This window comes from Salvelinus fontinalis, chromosome 3 (genome assembly GCF_029448725.1).
Source record: "Salvelinus fontinalis isolate EN_2023a chromosome 3, ASM2944872v1, whole genome shotgun sequence".
NCBI classification, from domain to species: domain Eukaryota; kingdom Metazoa; phylum Chordata; class Actinopteri; order Salmoniformes; family Salmonidae; genus Salvelinus; species Salvelinus fontinalis.
This window is the reverse complement of record NC_074667.1, coordinates 44,061,740-44,080,800: the sequence shown is the minus strand read 5'-3', so window position 1 is coordinate 44,080,800 and position 19,061 is coordinate 44,061,740. Positions and strand designations below refer to the sequence as shown.

Here is a 19,061-nt window from a genome sequence, read left to right as displayed (position 1 = left end):
CATCATTAGAGAGCTCTTTGGTCTTGGCCATGGTGGAGAGTTTGGAATCTGATTGATTGATTGATTGCTTCTGTGGACAGGTGTCTTTTATACAGGTAATAAACTGAGATTAGGAGCACTCCCTTTAAGAGTGTGCTTCTAATCTCAGCTCGTTACCTGTATAAATGACACCTGGGAGCCAGAAATCTTTCTGATTGAGGGGGGGTCAAATACTTATTTCCCTCATTAAAATGCAAATCATTTTATAACATTTTTGACATGCGTTTTTCTGGATTTTTTTGTTGTTATTCTGTCTCTCACTGTTCAAATAAACCTACCATTAAAATTGTAGACTGATCATTTCTTTGTCAGTGGGCAAACGTACAAAATCAGCAGGGGATCAAATACTTTTTTCCCTCACTGTAAGCTAGTAGAACTGGTTAGTGTAGATAACAGACATAGCATACTTTTCCTTTTTTTCCGACCCTTCCGGGCTTTCTTCTTGGCATTCCCCGAGGTATCAGAGCGCACCGAGGCACTGTGGATGCTGACATCATCAAAGTCCGACTCTTCCAGCCCAAAGTCCTCCTCACTCTGCCAACAGACACAATCATTCACAACCTCACAGTCAATCAGCAACTTCATAACTAACACAATAAGCACATACCTCATCCATACTAGAGTTTGGGAACAACAACCTAATGTATCTATTCAAGTCATAGTAATGTGACTGAAGGTAAGAAAGTAGACGTGTGCCGTTCCAAACCTTACCGAGGATGCTTTCTTCTTTGATTTGGTCTTCTTCCCTTTACTTTTCTTCTTCACCTCCTTTACAGTCTTTGTTTTCCGTCTTACCCCAGGCCCTATAGGACAACAAGATCAGGCACAGACCAGAGAGGTATAGAGGGTACTTTATTACTATATCTCTATACATTCTGATATACCGCATGCTTGACTGACAGCCCTTACCCTTTCCATCTTTGGTTTTGGCTTTTCTGATTGGCCCAGGCAGAGAGCTTGGTAGGGTAGTGACCTCTTTGACAGAGATGGGCGAGGCCACAGTGACCATTTCCACAGCAGCAGCCACCGCGGCAGCCACAGCGGTTGCGGAGGTGCCTTTGAAGGGGTTGTTGGCGCTGAACTCGCGCCACTTGGACCCTAACACTGTCATCATCTTTGACATGGGGATCTTAGGGTTCTTCTTGGCAATAAGTGGCCTGAGAAAAGTCAGGGAAAGAACACTGTTGTCTTACCTTGTTATTTTCTCAGTTAATTATATAACAACCTGCACTAGAGTGATCTGTATCTTTATTCCCCAGTACTAGTGGTGACCCATCTGTGTGACGTCCCCTCTGTGTGACGTCGCCTCTGTGTTGTGTGCGTGGCATGCTTGTGATTTGTCAGCCAATGTCTTGTGGTTTGGCACAGTGGCCTCTCTAAGATATAGGGTACATACATTCAGTCTCTGAACCTCCAGGCTGTCATACACAGCCCCCCCCCCAAAAAAAGGTCCAGGGTTCTCTGTGCAGTTTTAATTAGGATAGCTTCAAGCAACAACTAACAACACAGACATGACAGCCATCCATAGACAAGACAAGCAATAAATTATGACCCTACATGTTGAGTACCTGAGGAACTGGCTGAAAGCCTTGTAGTTGGTGAGGGTTGTATAGTCCTCCTCTGTGAAGCCATACTGCACATCTTCCAGACCCCACTCCTGCATCAGCTGGCTGGATGACTTGGGCTCCTAGGGAAGAACAACACAAGTACGAGTCCAGTCTATGACAACAACAAATAGAGGTCAAACTAGACAGATGGTTAAACAGAGACACGCTTAATGTACCTTATTATTATCATCATCATCATCATCATCGTCGTCGTCATCATCATCATCGTCATCCTCCTCCTCTTCTCTCTTCTTCCGTTTGGGTTTCTTCTCTTTCTTCTCCTTGGGTTTCTTCTTCTTCTTCTTTGTGGTGGGGGCGTAGGTGCTGCTCTCGCTCTCGGAGCCAATCTCTGGACGTTGCAGTGGATGGTCCTCCTCCCGCTCTGAGGCCTGCTCCTCCAGGTCATTGCCACCAACTCCTATTCCACCACCTCCTCCTCCCTGACACACACACACACACACACACACACACACACACACACACACACACACACACACACACACACACACACACAGTTTACAATATACAATCCCACTCCCTCTGTCTGTCAATCAATCAGGAGACATTTTATACACAGACAATGAGTCAGCAAATATCACTAACATACACAGTCTTCTTATTGAAGAGGAAAAAGGGAGAAAGAGCATATATCCAAAAAACATGAATAATTTCTTGACTTGACCTCCTACTCCTCCACCCCCATACCATCTGGATAACGATTAACATTTAATCAACTGAGTTAATATCTAGCTCCCAGCTTGTTGAGAGCTCCAAAGATGGCATGATCAGAGGCACATTCTCCTCTAAACCTTCTGCTTACATAAAGAACAGCAACAACAAAGCAACATACACCTTCAGAAGCCCAGCCAATCACATCTCCCCCTCCTAGCCAGTCAATAAGACTAAGGCATATATTGTCTCTATGTATTGTCTCCATGGCCTTGCTATGGCAACATCTGAAAGGCTACGCAGTTGAACGTTTATAGATGGAGTGTATGAGTGAGCACTGGCATTGGGTTGTATGCGTGGGTGCATGCACGCTCGTGCATGTTTGTGTGTGCGTGTATGAACATTGCACAGTAGGCCTGTGTGGATCCATGGAGAGACTCGCAGGCGTCTTGCTCTGCGGCGCAGAGGAAAGGATCATGTTGCCGCAGCGCCTGCCAACCCCACCGCCAGTCCGTCTGTGTTGCTATGGCGACCAAACTGTGCAGTCTGGAGCTCTCTCTCTCTCTCTCCCCCCCTCCCCCTATAGCAGCAGCAGCCAATGGAACAGCGCCATCCAATCAGACACGTTTGCATAACGAGCTTGTTATGCAGAGGCCTGTGGTTGCAGAGCCTGTGTTCCAGCGCCCGTCTAGACAAATCTCATTTATGCATACGGAGAAGGGGAGAGAATGAGTGTGGAGGGGTGGGGTCCAAATGAAAAAGGAGTGGAGGGTGATGGAGGCAGGGAAGCAGAACCACTGTTAATCCAGAGAGAGTAAATACAGAGAAGAGTCTTAACCTAACCCCTGACTGCACAATGCAGAGGGTTCAATGTTACACAAACACATCACAGGGCACAAGATCAGGGTGGAAACAAAGAGGTCTCTGCTGGGAGATCAGGAAAAATAAAGAAAGTTTTAAAGAAAATTCCAATTGTTTATTTCTTTATATAATGTCTTCCCTTTGTATCAACTTCATTTCAAATTAATTAAGGACTTTCAGAGCTAAATTAAATTAGTACATACTGTACAGCCATTATGTCAGAAATAAATGTCAGGTTGAATATACAAACGTCATATCCTCACGATACCTTAACTTCTCTTGGGTAAAGGGGGCAGCATTCGGAATTTTGGATGAAAAGCATGCCCAAATTAAACTGCCAGCTACTCATCCCTAGAAGATAAGATATGCATATTATTAGTAGATTTGGATAGAAAACACTTTGAAGTTTCTAAAACTGTTTGAATCATGTCTGTGAGTAAAACAGAACTTATTTAGCAGGCGAACCCCCGAGGACAAACCATTCAGATATTTTGTTTTTTGAAGTCACTCTCTTTTCAATGTGTTTTCATTGGGAAACCAGATTTCTAAGGGACCTTCTTGCAGTTCATACCGCTTCCACTGGATGTCAACAGTCTTTAGAAATTGGTTGAGGTTATTCCTTTGTGTAATGAAGAAGTACGGCCATCTTGAAGGAGGGTCACTCGAAGTGTCCTGTTTGTTAGAAGCGTGACCAGAAAGCTAGCTACAGTTGGTTTTAATCCTGTATTGAACACAGATCATCCCGTCTTCAATTTTATCGATTATTTACGTTAAAAATACCTAAAGTTGTATTACAAAAGTAGTTAGATTTTTTTTTGCAAAGTTTACAGGTAACCTTTGAGATATTTTGTAGTCATGTTTCACAATTTGGAACCGGTGTTTTTCTGGATCGAACAAAAGGACCACTTTTGGATCGAACAAAACGACCATCGAACAAAAGGACCATTTGTGATGTTTATGGGACATATTGGAGTGCCAACAAAAGAAGCTCGTCAAAGGTAAGGCTTGAATTATATTTTTATTTCTGCGTTTTGTGTCGCGCCTGCAGGGTTGAAATATGCTTCTCTCTCTTTGTTTACAATGGTGCTATCCTCAGATAATAGCATTGTTTGCTTTCGCCGAAAAGCCTATTTGAATTATGACATGTTGGCTGGATTCACAACCAGTGTAGCTTTAATTTAGTATCTTTCATTTGTGATTTAATGAAAGTTAGATTTTTATAGTAATTAATTTGAATTTGGCGCTCTGCATTTTCTCTGGCTTTTTGCCAAGTGAGACAGTAGCGTCCCGCCTAAACTCAGATTTTTGGATATAAATATGAACTTTACCGAACAAAACATACATGTATTGTGTAACATGAAGTCCTATGAGTGTCATCTGATGAAGATCATCAAAAGGTTAGTGATTATTTCTGCTTTTTGTTACTCCTCTCTTTGGCTGGAAAAATGGCTGTCGTTTTCCGTGACTTGGCTCTAACCTAACATAATCGTTTGGTGTGCTTTCGTCGTAAAACCTTTTTGAAATCAGACACTTTGGCTGGATTTACAACAAGTGTATCTTTAAAATGTTGTAAAATACTTGTATGTTTGAGAAATTTAAATTATGCGATTTCTGTTGTTTTGAATTTGGCGCCCTGCAGTTTCACTGGCTGTTGACGAGGTGGGACGCTACCGTCCCACATACCCTAGTGAGGTTAAACACCCCAAGCCTTACAATTGTACAGTGTGAAAAAAACACTGCTTACTATCAACACGCACAGTCCCCTATAGGGATTTTTCTCCTTAAAACAGATCTAGCCAGTCATCAGTACTAACAGCTCTCCTGTGGCGTGCGCGGGCCCTGCTGGAGGGAGTCTGAGCACAGCTGCTTCATTCCTTCAGCTCTGAGACAACCTGGGGGGAGAGAGATCAACTGGTGGGGCTGTGACCTCCATTGATCCGTGGCCCATTACTGACACTAGACTTCAGGAGAGATTGTAAGTGAATAACAGCTAGACGTGGTTTCCCTTAGTAGTGACCCTTAGCAGTGAGTGCTGCCCGATGAACACGTACAGTGTACTGTCGAGCAGAGCTTGTGAACTGAGCATGGTAAAAGAGAGGGATGGAAAGAAAGAGAGAGTGTGACAGAGGGGAAAGAGATGGGGCGACCCCTCATTAGCATGACAGGGTCCAGTGCTCTGTGTTTTTCGCGACCAGCCAAAGGGCCACCAAAGCTCCTTCTAGTACCGCTGGCAGCCGTGGACAGGGACATCCCCGTTCTGTCACCACCACTATTCAGAACACTGGTCAATCCCAAACCCAGGCAGAGGACACACAGATGATAAACAACACAAAGCCAACACAAACTGTATAACGGGCAAGGCCCGAAAATGGCAGACGGATAACCACATGAGAAAATATCATAGTATACTATGGTAAAAATACTATAGTAGTCACTGTAGTGTTTTAGCTGACTTTATTGCAGTATTCACTGTAGAGTTTTTGCGGACTAAAGTCACAGAGTGAATACTGTAGTATTTACTGTTGTATATACTATAGTAATTACTGTAGTGTTTTTGCGGACTGTTGTATTGTTTTATTTAACCTTTACTTAACTAGGCAAGTCACCTTTTCTCAATAGGGGGTGCTGTTTTCACATTGTAAAAATTTAGTTCCCAAATTAAACTGCCTCGTACTCAATTCTTGCTCGTACAATATGCATATTATTATTACTATTGGATAGAAAACACTCTCTAGTTTCTAAAACCGTTTGAATTATATCTGTGAGTAAAACAGAACTCAAGTTGGAGCAATTGTCCTGTGAGGAAGTGAGAAATCTGAAATCAGGCAGGCTGTTCTGGGGTCAGTTTATTAATTTGCATGTCTTCTATTGGTCGAGATGCACTGCATACGCCTTCCCCTAGATGTCAGCAAATAGTGAGAATTGGAATGGAGTTGCTAGGCAGATCTGAGGCCATATAAAGGGTCTGGGAACGTGGGGTCCACTCTTTTCAACATTCGCCATGACGCAAGACAGACCTCAGGATTGCGTTCTAGAAAGCTCCCGTTATAGGCCTTAGATATATCCGGCTCTGATTTTATTCGATATAGGTGTTAAAGACATCATAATGTTGTTATTTTAAACCAAGTTATATCAGTTTATATCAGTATATTGCGATTTTCGGATATTTCTTAGTGCTGCGTTATAGTGAGTTGGACACGTCTTCGCCACATGGCTAATGTTTACTGCTAATTCCAAAGTTAAAGGCGACAATCTACAACCGAGCAACGATTCCTCTGGACAAAGGACAACTTGCCCAAGATTCTGATGGGAGCTCATCAAAAAGTAAGAAGTATTTATGATGTTAATTCATTGTTCTGTTGAAAAATGTAAAACTACTGTTCCGCCATTAATTTCGGTGCGGTCTCGCTTTAACGAACGCTGTATGTCGTAGTAACGTTAATTTTAAAAATCTAACACAGCGGTTGCATTAAGAACTAATGTATCTTTCATTTGCTGTCCAACCTGTATTTTTTAGTCAAGTTTATGATTAGTTACTGATTAGATTAGGTGCCTCTCCCAAGATTTCTCCCGACATTTTGTTGGCAGCTTGGCTACTAATCTCATTGTATAACCACGATTTGTGCCGCTAAATATGCACATTTTCGAACAAACTCTATATGTATTGTGTAATATGATGTTATAGGACTGTCATCTGAAGAAGTTTGAGAAGGTTAGTGAAAAAATTTATATATTTTGCTGGTTTATAACGTTATCACTATTGTTGGCTTGAATCAATGCTGTTGTGTGGTTGGCTATTGTAGTAAGCTAATATAATGCTATATTGTGTTTTCGCTGTAAAACACTTAAAAAATCTGAAATATTGTCTGGATTCACAAGATCTTTGTCTTTCATTTGCTGTACGCTGTGTATTTTTCATAAATGTTTTATGATGAGTATTTAGGTAATTCACGTTGGTCTCTGTAGTTATTCTAGTTGCGTTGGTGAGAGTTGTGATGGTGGCTGCAATGTAAAACTATGATTTATACCTGAAATATGCACATTTTTCTAACAAAACATATGCTATACAATAAATATGTTATCAGACTGTCATCTGATGAAGTTGTTTCTTGGTTACTGTCGAAATTGTGATAGCTACCTATGCAGGAAAAAAATGGTGAAAAAAAAAAAGTTGTGTCTTTTGCTATCGTGGTTAGCTAATAGAAATACATATTGTGTCTTCCCTGTAAAACGTTTTAAAAATCAGAAACGATGGCTGGATTCACAAGATGTGTATCTTTCATCTGGTGTCTTGGACTTGTGATTTAATGATATTTAGATGCTAGTATTTACTTGTGACGCTATGCTAGGCTATGCTAGTCAGCTTTTTTACTGATGGGGGTGCTCCCGGATCCGGGATTGTGACCAAGTAGAAGTTAAGAACAAATTCTTATTTACAATGATGGCCTAGGAACAGTGGGCTGCCTTGTTCAGGGGCAGAACAACAGATTTTTACCTTGTTAGCTCGGGGATTTGATCTAGCAACATTTCGGTTACAGGCCCAACGTACTAACCACTAGGCTACCTGCCGTGTTTTTGCAGACATTACTGTAGTATTTACTGCAGTGTTTTGGGGATAATACTATAGTATTTACAATAGTATTCTACAGTATACTACAAAACTACATGCTTGAGGGATACTAAGTGTGTAGTATAGTATTCTACAGTATACTCCATATTTCTATAGTAAGTACTGTAGTATTCTATAGTAAACTGTAGTATTTTTTCATGTGGGTGTGTTACCCCAACAACTTTCTCCTGGCTCACTGTGTTACACCGAACACTTTCCCCTGACTCGTCTATGATCTATTTCAAGGCACACAGTGGTTAACCTCAATTAGCCAATAATCTAAAGAGCAGCCATGGAAACGAATAAAGTTCAGGAGTTGTTTGATGTCTGTTTTAATATAATGGTTGTGGTGTAGTCTATGGAGAGTCCCAGCTCAGTGCTGCTGTTTAAAGCCTGTTGCCTGAATGTCAGGAACTAATGCCTGGGAGAGTTCAGCTGTCAGAACAGCTCTGTTACAACGCTGTTACTGGCACCCACTGGTACACGCTCTAGCACTCCTAACCTACCGTCCATGTTGACTACCACAGGAACTCCTCCTGATCCACAGTCTAGATGGCACAAAGCCCACCGCTTACACTGGCACTTGTGCCAAGAGCCCCTAAACCAGACTACAGGTTAAAGAAAGAGATTCGAGGATAGTCCAACAATCCGAAGACTATTGAATTGTAGATCAATCCTAGGCAATATGAATGGCTGCTCAAGAGATTACTACAGTTTATTGCACAACATCTACTGTAGCTTCTTACAGGTTGTGTGTTATTGTGCACAAAAATGTTTGCAGTCTGATACAGCTTACCTCCTTTTTCCTCTTCTTGACTTTGGGCATCTTGCCCTCCATCTTTTTAGGTTTCTTCTTCTTCTGTTGTTTGAGGGAGTCGTCGTCAGAGAAGAAGCTGTCCAGAGGTGTGAGCGGGACAGTGTTGTTTTCACCCTCCTCATCCTCATCTTTACACACAAACACAAACATGGCATTCAGAACCACATGATACATGTACAGTACCAGTCAAAAGTTTGGACACACCTACTCATTCAAGGGTTTCTCTTTATTTTTACTATTTTCTACATTGTAGAATGATAGTGAAGACATCAAAACTATGAAATAACACATATAGAATCATGCAGTAACCAAAAAAAGTGTTAAACAAATCAAAAAATATTTTCTATTTTAGATTCTTCAAAGTGGCCACCCTTCGCCTTGATGACAGCTTTGCACACTCTTGGCATTCTCTCAACCAGCTTCACCTAGAATTATTTTTCCAACAGTCTTGAAGGAGTTCCTACATATGCTGAGCACTTGTTGGCTACTTTTCCTTCACTCTGCGGTCCAACTCATCCCAAACCACCTAAATTGGGTGGAGGTTGGTTGATTGTGGAGGCCGGGTCGTCTGATGCAGCACTCCATCATTCTCCTTCATGGTCAAATAGCCCTTACAAATCCTGGAGGTGTGATGGGTCATTGTCCTGTTGAAAAACAAATTATAGTCCAACTAAGCGCAAACCAGATGGGATGGCGTAGCGCTGCAGAATGCTGTGGTAAAAATATGTAATGCCCGTCGGAAGAAGTGGACCAAGGTGCAGCGTGGTACGTGTTCATGATACTTTATTTACTCAAAACACCCAAACAAAACAACAAAAGAATAATGAACGTCACGTTCTGAAGGCTTCTCAGAGCTAACAAAAAACAACATCCCACAAAACTAAGGTGGCAAAACAGGCTGCCTAAGTATGATTCCCAATCAGAGACAACGATAGACAGCTGTCCCTGAATGAGAACCATACCCGGCCAAAACATAGAAATAAAGAACATAAAGAACATAGAATTTCCCACCCGAGTCACACCCTGACCAACCAAATATAGAGAATAAAAAGATCTCTACGATCAGGGCGTGACACAATGCTGGTTAAGTGCGCCTTGAATTCAAAATAAATCAGACAGTGTCACCAGCAAAGCACCCCCACACCTCCTCCTCCATGCTTCACGGTGGGAACCACACATGCAGAGATCATCCGTTCACCTACACTGCGTCTCACAAAGACAAGGCGGTTTAAACCAAAAATCGCAAATTTGGACTCATCAGACCACAGGACAGATTACCACCGGCCTAATGTCTATTGCTCGTGTTTCTTGGCCCAAGCAAGTCTCTTCTTCTTATTGGTGTCCTCTAGTAGTAGTTTCTTTGCAGTAATTCGACCATAAAGGCCTGATTCATGCAGTCTCCTCTGAACAGTTGATGTTGAGATGTGTATGTTACTTGAACTCTGTGAAGCATTTATTTGGGCTGCAATTTCTGAGGCTGGTAAGTTCTGTATACCACCCCTACCTTGTCACAACACAACTGATTGGCTCAACGCATTAAGAAGGAAAGAAATTCCACAAATTAACAAGGCACACCTGTTCATTGAAATGCATTCCAGTACCTCATGAAGCTGGTTGAGAGAATGCCAAGAGTGCGTAAAGCTGTCATCAAGGCAAAGGGTGGCTACTTTAAAGAATCTCAAATATAAAATATGTTTTGATTTGTTTAACACTTTTTTGGTTACTACATGATTCCATACGTGTTATTTCATAGTGTTGATGTCTTCACTATTATTCTACAATGTAGAAAATAGTAAAAATAAAGAGAAACCGTGGAATGAGTAGCTGTGTCCAAACGTTTGACTGGTACTGTATAGAACCTTCACTCTTACCGTAATACTCATACAAATTTCATAGGGGTTCTGGTAGTCATCATCACCTATCCATCCTCCCCTTTTACCTTATATCCTGTCAGCCAGGTAAAACTCCTAGTGGGGTGCTAGTCATCCGTCAACTGTATTGCCTCAATGTTGTTGTATACATAGAAGCATGCTGACTAGGGTGTGCTACGGCGCTCCAGACTTCAGTGCGGCCCCAGTGGGTCACAGAGGAATAAGAGACAGTAGACAGTACATCACTATAAAGAGACACACTCCTCATTCACAAACAAACAGACTGGAGGGCATGAAATATGCAGCACGTGCATCAGAGTCATTCAGCCAGCCAACACTAGACTAGCCTTGCAGCCTACCACTCCCAGAGGAACACTGAGTAGGGAGGAGGGGTTCCCTGTCTCCTAAGCACAAACCTTGGCTTGCAATGTACTTATCCTCCATTTAGCCAGGCTAGTCAGGAGGGGCTACACAGACACTAGTGGCTTCCAAGGTTCATTATCAATGAGAGACTCATAGAATTGTCTATTTATACATTCCCATTCACCACTGGCTAAACTGGATGCATCATCCCACTTGTGTAGATTGAGGCTCTCTCATAAACATGTATAATGACAGCTAGTGCCTCAAGCTCTATAGTTAATAAGCCAACATGTCTGCAGTATCTCATAGGAGCTCTTTCATGTCTCAGGTACTGTCCATGTTTGCTGCCTGCCAGGCATGACATCATCACAACAACACAGCTAATGTTACAGTTCATTCAAATGCACTGATGATGCAATTAACTGAGTTGAGGAGAAATGCAGTTGAAATACAGGCAGGTTGAGAAAGAAAAAATTGTCTGTTTCCGGGTCAAGAAAACTCCTTGCTGATATGTGACACCCCCCCATTATCTACCACCTAGTTGACCACAAATGGCCAATTTAATAAATGTAATTGAGATAAACACATGATGTCCGCACATGTAGGAATGTATGTAAGGCACCACATCTAAATGTACTCACCATGGACTGGCAGAATCCTTTTTTCCTTTAACGAGTCTGACAAGCCCGACGAGAATGATATACTGCTGTCTCGGGAACAGGCCCAGATCCCCGTGATTTGTGTGAAGAGGAGGCGGAGAAAAAGGGGCCAGAGGGCGGGATGCTTTCTGAGAATTCGTAGGCGATTGAATAAAACCCCACTTCCTTCCATTCTGCTAGCAAACGTGCAATCTTTGGAGAATAAAATCGATGACCTACGCGGAAGATTAAAATTAAACTACCAATGGGACATTGAAAACTGTAATATTTTATGCTTAACGGAGTCGTGGCTGAACGACGACACTATCAACATACAGCTGGCTGGTTATACGCTGCGTCGGCAGGGTAGAATAGCAGCGTCTGGTAAGACAAGGGGCAGCGGACTATGTATTTTTGTAAATAACAGCTGTGCACGATATCTAAGGAAGCATCGATCTATTGCTCGCCTGAGGTAGAGTATCTCATGATAAGCTGTAGACCACACTATCTACCTAGAGAGTTTTCATCTGTATTTTCGTAGCTGTTTACATACCACCACAGACTGAGGCTGGCACTAAGACAGCATTGAATGAATTGTGTTCCGCCATAAGCAAACAGCTGTCAATTAAACTTACCTTATAAAAAACAATCAATCTTCACATAATCACTAGTTAACTACACATGGTTGATGATATTACTAGGTTAACCTGCTTGTCCTGCGTTGCATATAATCAATGCGGTTAATTTATCATCAAATCACAGCCTACTTCAACTTCGCCAAACGGGTGATGATTTAACAAAAGCGCATTTGCGGGGAAAAAAAGCACAATCGTTGCACCAATGTACCTAACCATAAACATCAATGCCTTTCTTAAAATCAATACACAAGTATATTTTTTAAACCTGCATATTTAGTTAAAAGAAATTCATGTTAGCAGGCAATATTAACTAGGGAAATTGTGTCACTTCTCTTGCGTTCAGTGCAAGCAGAGTCAGGGTATATACAGCAGTTTGGGCCGTCTGGCTCGTTGCGAACTGTGTGAAGACCATTTCTTCCTAACAAAGACCGTAATTAAATTTGCCAGAATTTTACATAATTATGACATAACATTGAAGGATGTGCAATGTAACAGCAATATTTAGACTTAGGGTTGCCACCCGTTCGATAAAATACAGAACGGTTCCATATTTCACTGAAAGAATACATTTTTTATTTTTGAAATGATAGTTTCCAGATTTGACCATATTGAAGGTCAAACTCACATTGGCTGCGGAGAGCATGATCACACAGTCTTCCGGAACAGCTGGTGCTCTCACGCATGTTTTAGTGTTATTTGCTTCGAAGCGAGCATAGAAGTAGTTTACCTTGTCAGCTCGGGGACTCGATCTTGCAACCTTTCGGTTACTAGTCCAACGTCCTAACCACTAGGCTACCTGCCGCCCTCATTAAGTTTGCCGATGACACAACAGTGGTAGGCCTGATCACCGACAACGATGAGACAACCTATAGGGAGGAGGTTTGAGACCTGGCCGTGTGGTACCAGGACACAACCTCTCTGTAATGGTCTGGGTGTAGCTGGTGCAGAGGAGTCAGGCGCAGGACAGCAGAGATGAATAACACAAGTAACTTTACTCAAATATTCCAATAACATGACGTAATGCCGAGCCCACAATAACGGACCGAACATACATAAAACAATCACGCACAAAAACCATGGGGAAAACAGATGATAATGAACATGTAATTGGGGAATTGAAACCAGGTGTGTAAAACAAAGGCAAAACAAATGGAAAATGAAGAGTGGATCGGCGATGGCCTGAAGGCCGGTGACGTCGACTGCCGAACGCCGCCCGAACAGGGGGAGGGACCGACTTCGTCGGAAGTCGTGACACTCTCCCTCAATGTGATCAAGACAAAGGAGATGAGGACTACAGGAAAAAGAGGACCGAGCACGCCCCCATTCTCATCGACAGGGCTGTAGTGGACCAGATTGAGAGCTTCAAATTCCTTGGTGTCCACATCACCAACAAACTAAGATGGTCCAAGCACACCAAGGCAGTCGTGAAGAGGGCACGACGAAACCTATTCCCCCTCAGGAGACTGAAAAGATTTGGCATGGGTCCTGAGATCCTCAAGAGGTTCTACAGCTGTACCATCGAGGGCATCCTGACTGGTTGCATCACTGCCTGGTATGGCAACTGCTCGGCCTCCGACTGTAAGGCACTACAGTGCGAACGGCCCAGTACATCACTGGGGCCAAGCTTCCTGCCATCCAGGACCTCTATACCAGGCTGTGTCAGAGGAAGGACCTAAAAATTGTCAAAGACTCCAGCCACCCTAGTCATAGACTGTTCTCTCTGCTACCACACAGCAAGCGGTACCGTAGCACCAAGTCTAGGTCCAATAGGCTTCTACCCCCAAGCCATAAGACTCATGAACATCTAATCAAAGGCTACCCAAACTATTTGCATTGCACACCCCCCCCCCCCTCAACTAACCGGTGCCCACGCACATTGACTCTGTTACGGTACCCCACTGTATATAGTCTCGCTATTGTTATTTTACTGCTGCTCTTGAATTACTTGTTACTTTATTTCTTATCCAGATTTTTTAAACTGCATTGTTAGTTAGTGGCTCGTAAATAAGCATTTCACTGTAAGGTTAATAACAAATTCTTATTTTCAATGACAGCCTAGGAACAGTGGGTTAACTGCCTTGTTGTATTCGGTGCATGTGACTAATACAATTTGATTCAGCGCATATTGACTAATACAATAGCCGGCAGCTATTACTCAAAATGATCTATGATGTCTTCCAGAGGTGGCAGCCTAGTAACCAGCCTGGTGGCTGGCTGTGCGTATCTGACTGTGCCAGGTGTTGAGGGGGATCACTGTGGCACGTGTCACAGGGCAGCTGGCACAAGGCCCTGTTTGAACCACAAACTTCTTGTTTGAGCCAGGCTGCAGCCCTACTTTGCACACTGTGCCCACTTTAAAGCGCGGACGGTGGGCAGGCAGCACCGCTCTGAGCTTCCTGCAAGGGCTTGGCCACTGGACCGCTCCATTAGAGAGGAGATTCATGACATTCTCCCTTGTGGAAAATTCAGCATTTACAGAAAACGCATTGGGCCTCTCTCTTTGACAGGCTCCTTATAGAAATACCCAGTTAATGGTTCCCTGTGGAGAGAGTGACTACAGGGTTCTCCCCTCATTGAGAAGGTGTTTCTAGCCCACTAGTCATGTCGTGGGAAACACAAAAGCAAACTCACACACATTTATTCCAAAGTTTGGCATTCTGAATTGCAGACTGTATGACTTCATGATACTCAGTAAGCCATCGTCTTTTTTTTTCTTTTTTTACTTCACCTTTATTTAACCAGGTAGGCAAATTGAGAACACGTTCTCATTTACAATTGCGACCTGGCCAAGATAAAGCAAAGCAGTTCGACACATACAACAACACATAGTTACACATGGAGTAAAACAAACATACAGTCAATAATACAGTGAAAATAAGTCTATATACAATATGAGCAAGTGAGGTGAGATAAGGGAGGTGAAGGCAAACAAAATATATATATAAATAAATAAATAAAATATAAAAAGGCCATGGTGGCGAAGTAAATACAATATAGCAAGTAAAAAAAATAACACTGGAATGGTTGGTTTGCAGTGGAAGAAGGTGCAAAGTAGAGATAGAAATAATGGGGTGCAAAGGAGCAAAATAAATAAATACAGTAGGTAAAGAGGTAGTTGTTTGGGCTAAATTATAGATGGGCTATGTACAGGTGCAGTAATATATGAGCTGCTCTGACAGCTGGTGCTTAAAGCTAGTGAGGGAGATAAGTGTTTCCAGTTTCAGAGATTTTTGTAGTTCGTTCCAGTCATTGGCAGCAGAGAACTGGAAGGAGAGGCGGCCAAAGGAAGAATTGGTTTTGGGGGTGACCAGAGAGATATACCTGCTGGAGCGCGTGCTACGGGTGGGCGTTGCTATGGTGACCAGCGAGCTGAGATAAGGGGGGACTTTACCTAGCAGGGTCTTGTAGATGACCTGGAGCCAGTGGGTTTGGCGACGAGTGTGAAGCGAGGGCCAGCCAACGAGAGCGTACAGGTCGCAGTGGTGGGTAGTATATGGGGCTTTGGTGACAAAACGGATGGCACTGTGATAGACTGCATCCAATCTATTGAGTAGGGTTTTGGAGGCTATTTTGTAAATGACATCACCGAAGTCGAGGATTGGTAGGATGGTCAGTTTTACAAGGGTATGTTTGGCAGCATGAGTGAAGGATGCTTTGTTGCGGAATAGGAAGCCGATTCTAGATTTAACTTTGGATTGGAGATGCTTGATGTGAGTCTGGAAGGAGAGTTTACAGTCTAACCAGACACCTAGGTATTTGTAGTTGTCCACATATTCTAAGTCAGAGCCGTCCAGAGTAGTGATGCTGGACAGGCGGGCAGGTGCAGGCAGCGATCGGTTGAAGAGCATGCATTTAGTTTTACTTGTATTTAAGAGCAATTGGAGGCCACGGAAGGAGAGTTGTATGGCATTGAAGCTCGCCTGGAGGGTTGTTAACACAGTGTCAAGAGAAGGGCCAGAAGTATACAGAATAGTGTCGTCTGCGTAGAGGTGGATCAGAGACTCACCAGCAGCAAGAGCGACATCATTGATGTATACAGAGAAGAGAGTCGGTCCAAGAATTGAACCCTGTGGCACCCCCATAGAGACTGCCAGAGGTCCGGACAACAGACCCTCCGATTTGACACACTGAACTCGATCAGAGAAGTAGTTGGTGAACCAGGCGAGGCAATCATTAGAGAAACCAAGGCTGTCGAGTCTGCCGATGAGGATGTGGTGATTGACAGAGTCAAAAGCCTTGGCCAGGTCAATGAATATGGCTGCACAGTACTGTTTCCTATCGATAGCGGTTAAGATATCGTTTATGACCTTGAGCGTGGCTGAGGTGCACCCATGACCAGCTCTGAAACCAGATTGCATAGCGGAGAAGGTATGGTGGGATTCGAGATGGTCGGTAATCTGTTTATTGACTTGGCTTTCGAAGACCTTAGAAAGGCAGGGTAGGATAGATATAGGTCTGTAGCAGTTTGGGTCTAGAGTGTCTCCCCCTTTGAAGAGGGGGATAACCGCAGCTGCTTTCCAATCTTTGGGAATCTCAGACGACACGAAAGAGAGGTTGAAAAGGCTGGTAATAGGGGTGGCAACAATTTCAGCAGATAGTTTTAGAAAGAAAGGGTCCAGATTATCTAGCCCGGCTGATTTGTAAGGGTCCAGATTTTGCAGCTCTTTCAGAACATCAGCTGACTGTATTTGGGGAAGAGAAATGGGGAAGGCTTGGGCAAGTAGCAGAGGGGAGGGCAGTGCTGTTGACCGGGGTAGGGGTAGCCAGGTGGAAAGCATGGCCAGCCGTAGAAAAATGCTTATTGAAATTCTCAATTATAATGGATTTGTCGGTGGTGACAGTATTTCCTATCTTCAGTGCAGTTGGAAGCTGGGAGGAGGTGTTCTTATTCTCCATGGACTTTACAGTGTCCCAGAACTTTTTTGAGTTTGTGTTGCAGGAAGCAAATTTCTGCTTGAAAAAGCTAGCCTTGGCTTTTCTAACTGCCTGTGTATACTGGTTTCTAGCTTCCCTGAAAAGTTGCATATCACGGGGGCTGTTCGATGCTAATGCAGAACGCCATAGGATGTTTTTCTGTTGGTTAAGGGCAGTCAGGTCAGGAGAGAACCAAGGGCTATATCTGTTCCTGGTTCTAAATTTCTTGAATGGGGCATGCTTATTCAAGATGGTGAGGAAGGCATTTTTAAAAAATATCCAGGCATCCTCTACTGACGGGATGAGATCAATATCCTTCCAGGATACCTCGGCCTGGTCGATTAGAAAGGCCTGCTCGCTGAAGTGTTTCAGGGAGCGTTTGACAGTGATGAGTGGAGGTCGTTTGATCGCTGACCCATTACGGATACAGGCAATGAGGCAGTGATCGCTGAGATCTTGGTTGAAAACAGCAGAGGTGTATTTGGAGGGCAAGTTGGTTAGGATGATGTCTATGAGGGTACCCGTGTTTACGGAATTGGGGTGATACCTGGTAGGTTCATTGATAATTTATGTGAGATTGAGGGCATCAAGCTTAGATTGTAGGATGGCTGGGGTGTTAAGCATGTTCCAATTTAGGTCGCCTAGCAGCACAAGCTCTGAAGATAGATGGGGGGCAATCAGTTCACATATGGTGTCCAGAGCACAGCTGGGGGCAGAGGGTGGTCTATAGCAGGCGGCAACAGTGAGAGACTTGTTTTTAGAGAGGTGGATTTTTAAAAGTAGGAGTTCAAATTGTTTCGGAACAGACCTGGATAGTAAAACAGAACTCTGCAGGCAATCCTTGCAGTAGATTGCAACACCGCCCCCTTTGGCCGTTCTATCTTGTCTGAAAATCTTGTAGTTAGGGATGAAAATGTCAGAATTTTTGGTGGTCTTCCTAAGCCAGGATTCAGACACGGCTAAAACATCTGGGTTGGCAGAGTGTGCTAAAGCAGTGAACAAAACAAACTTAGGGAGGAGGTTTCTAATGTTAACATGCATGAAACCAAGGCTATTACGGTTACAGAAGTCATCAAAAGAGAGCGCCTGGGGAATAGGAGTGGAGCTAGGTACTGCAGGGCCTGGATTCACCTCTACATCACCAGAGGAACAGAGGAGGAGTAGGATAAGGGTACGGCTAAAAGCTATGAGAATTGGTCGTTTGGAACGTCTAGAACAGAGAGTAAAAGGAAGTTTCTGGGGGCGATAAAATAGCTTCAAGGAATAATGTACAGACAAACGTATGGTAGGATGTGAATACAGTGGAGGTAAACCTAGGTAATGGGTGATGATGAGAGAGATATAGTCTCTAGAAACATCATTGAAACCAGGTGATGTCATCGCATATGTGGGTGGTGGAACTGAGAGGTTGGATATATAGTGAGCAGGGCTAGAGGCTCTACAGTGAAATAAGCCAATAAACACTAACCAGAACAGCAATGGACAAGGCATATTTACATTAAGGAGAGGCATGCTTAATCGAGTGATCATAAGGGTCCAGTGAGTAGAGGTTGGTTGGGGGCACGGCGATCCAGACAGCTGGCCGGGTAGCTGGCTATCGGTAGCAAGATAACATAGGATGGAGGTCTGGTTTTTATTTTATTTATTTTTTTATTTTTTTGTCACCTCGTTCGTTTCCGTCGGTAGATTAGTGGGGTTCCGTGTGGTAGAGGGGATCGATCCAATTGGCAAAATAGATATAGTGACCCAGGAAAAAAGAAAAAATAAATTGTCCGGTATATTTATTTAGATAGCAGCCGATAAGACAGCTAATAATTAGCAGATGGGTATTCAGAAACGTCGCAATGGAAAAGCCTGTTGAAACCACCTCGGACAATTACGTCGGCAGACCAGTCGTGATGGATCGGCGGGGCTCCGTGTCGGCAATAAAGGGTCCAGTCCAATTGGCAAAAGAGGTATTGTAGCCCAATAATTTGCTGGTAGGCCTCTTCGGCTAGCCGGCAGATGGGCCTAGCTCGAGGCTAGCTCAAGGCTA

The 19,061-nt window shown here is 43.4% G+C and overlaps 1 protein-coding gene across 12 annotated transcripts in view; it reads right to left on the bottom strand.

Annotated features, from left to right (window-relative positions):
* The window catches only part of LOC129849912 (chromodomain-helicase-DNA-binding protein 5-like), a 196,710-nt gene that overhangs the window by 163,534 nt on the left and 14,115 nt on the right, over positions 1-19,061 (bottom strand). For all 12 annotated transcript variants that reach the window (XM_055916640.1, XM_055916606.1, XM_055916641.1 and 9 more), the window contains 6 exons: positions 8,582-8,730; positions 1,823-2,086; positions 1,608-1,726; positions 949-1,196; positions 751-842; positions 447-573 (listed from right to left, as the gene is read on the bottom strand). In XM_055916640.1, the coding sequence (XP_055772615.1) occupies positions 447-573; positions 751-842; positions 949-1,196; positions 1,608-1,726; positions 1,823-2,086; positions 8,582-8,623 (892 nt within the window). In that variant the 5' untranslated portion in view covers positions 8,624-8,730. The remainder of the gene's footprint in view (positions 1-446; positions 574-750; positions 843-948; positions 1,197-1,607; positions 1,727-1,822; positions 2,087-8,581; positions 8,731-19,061) is intronic.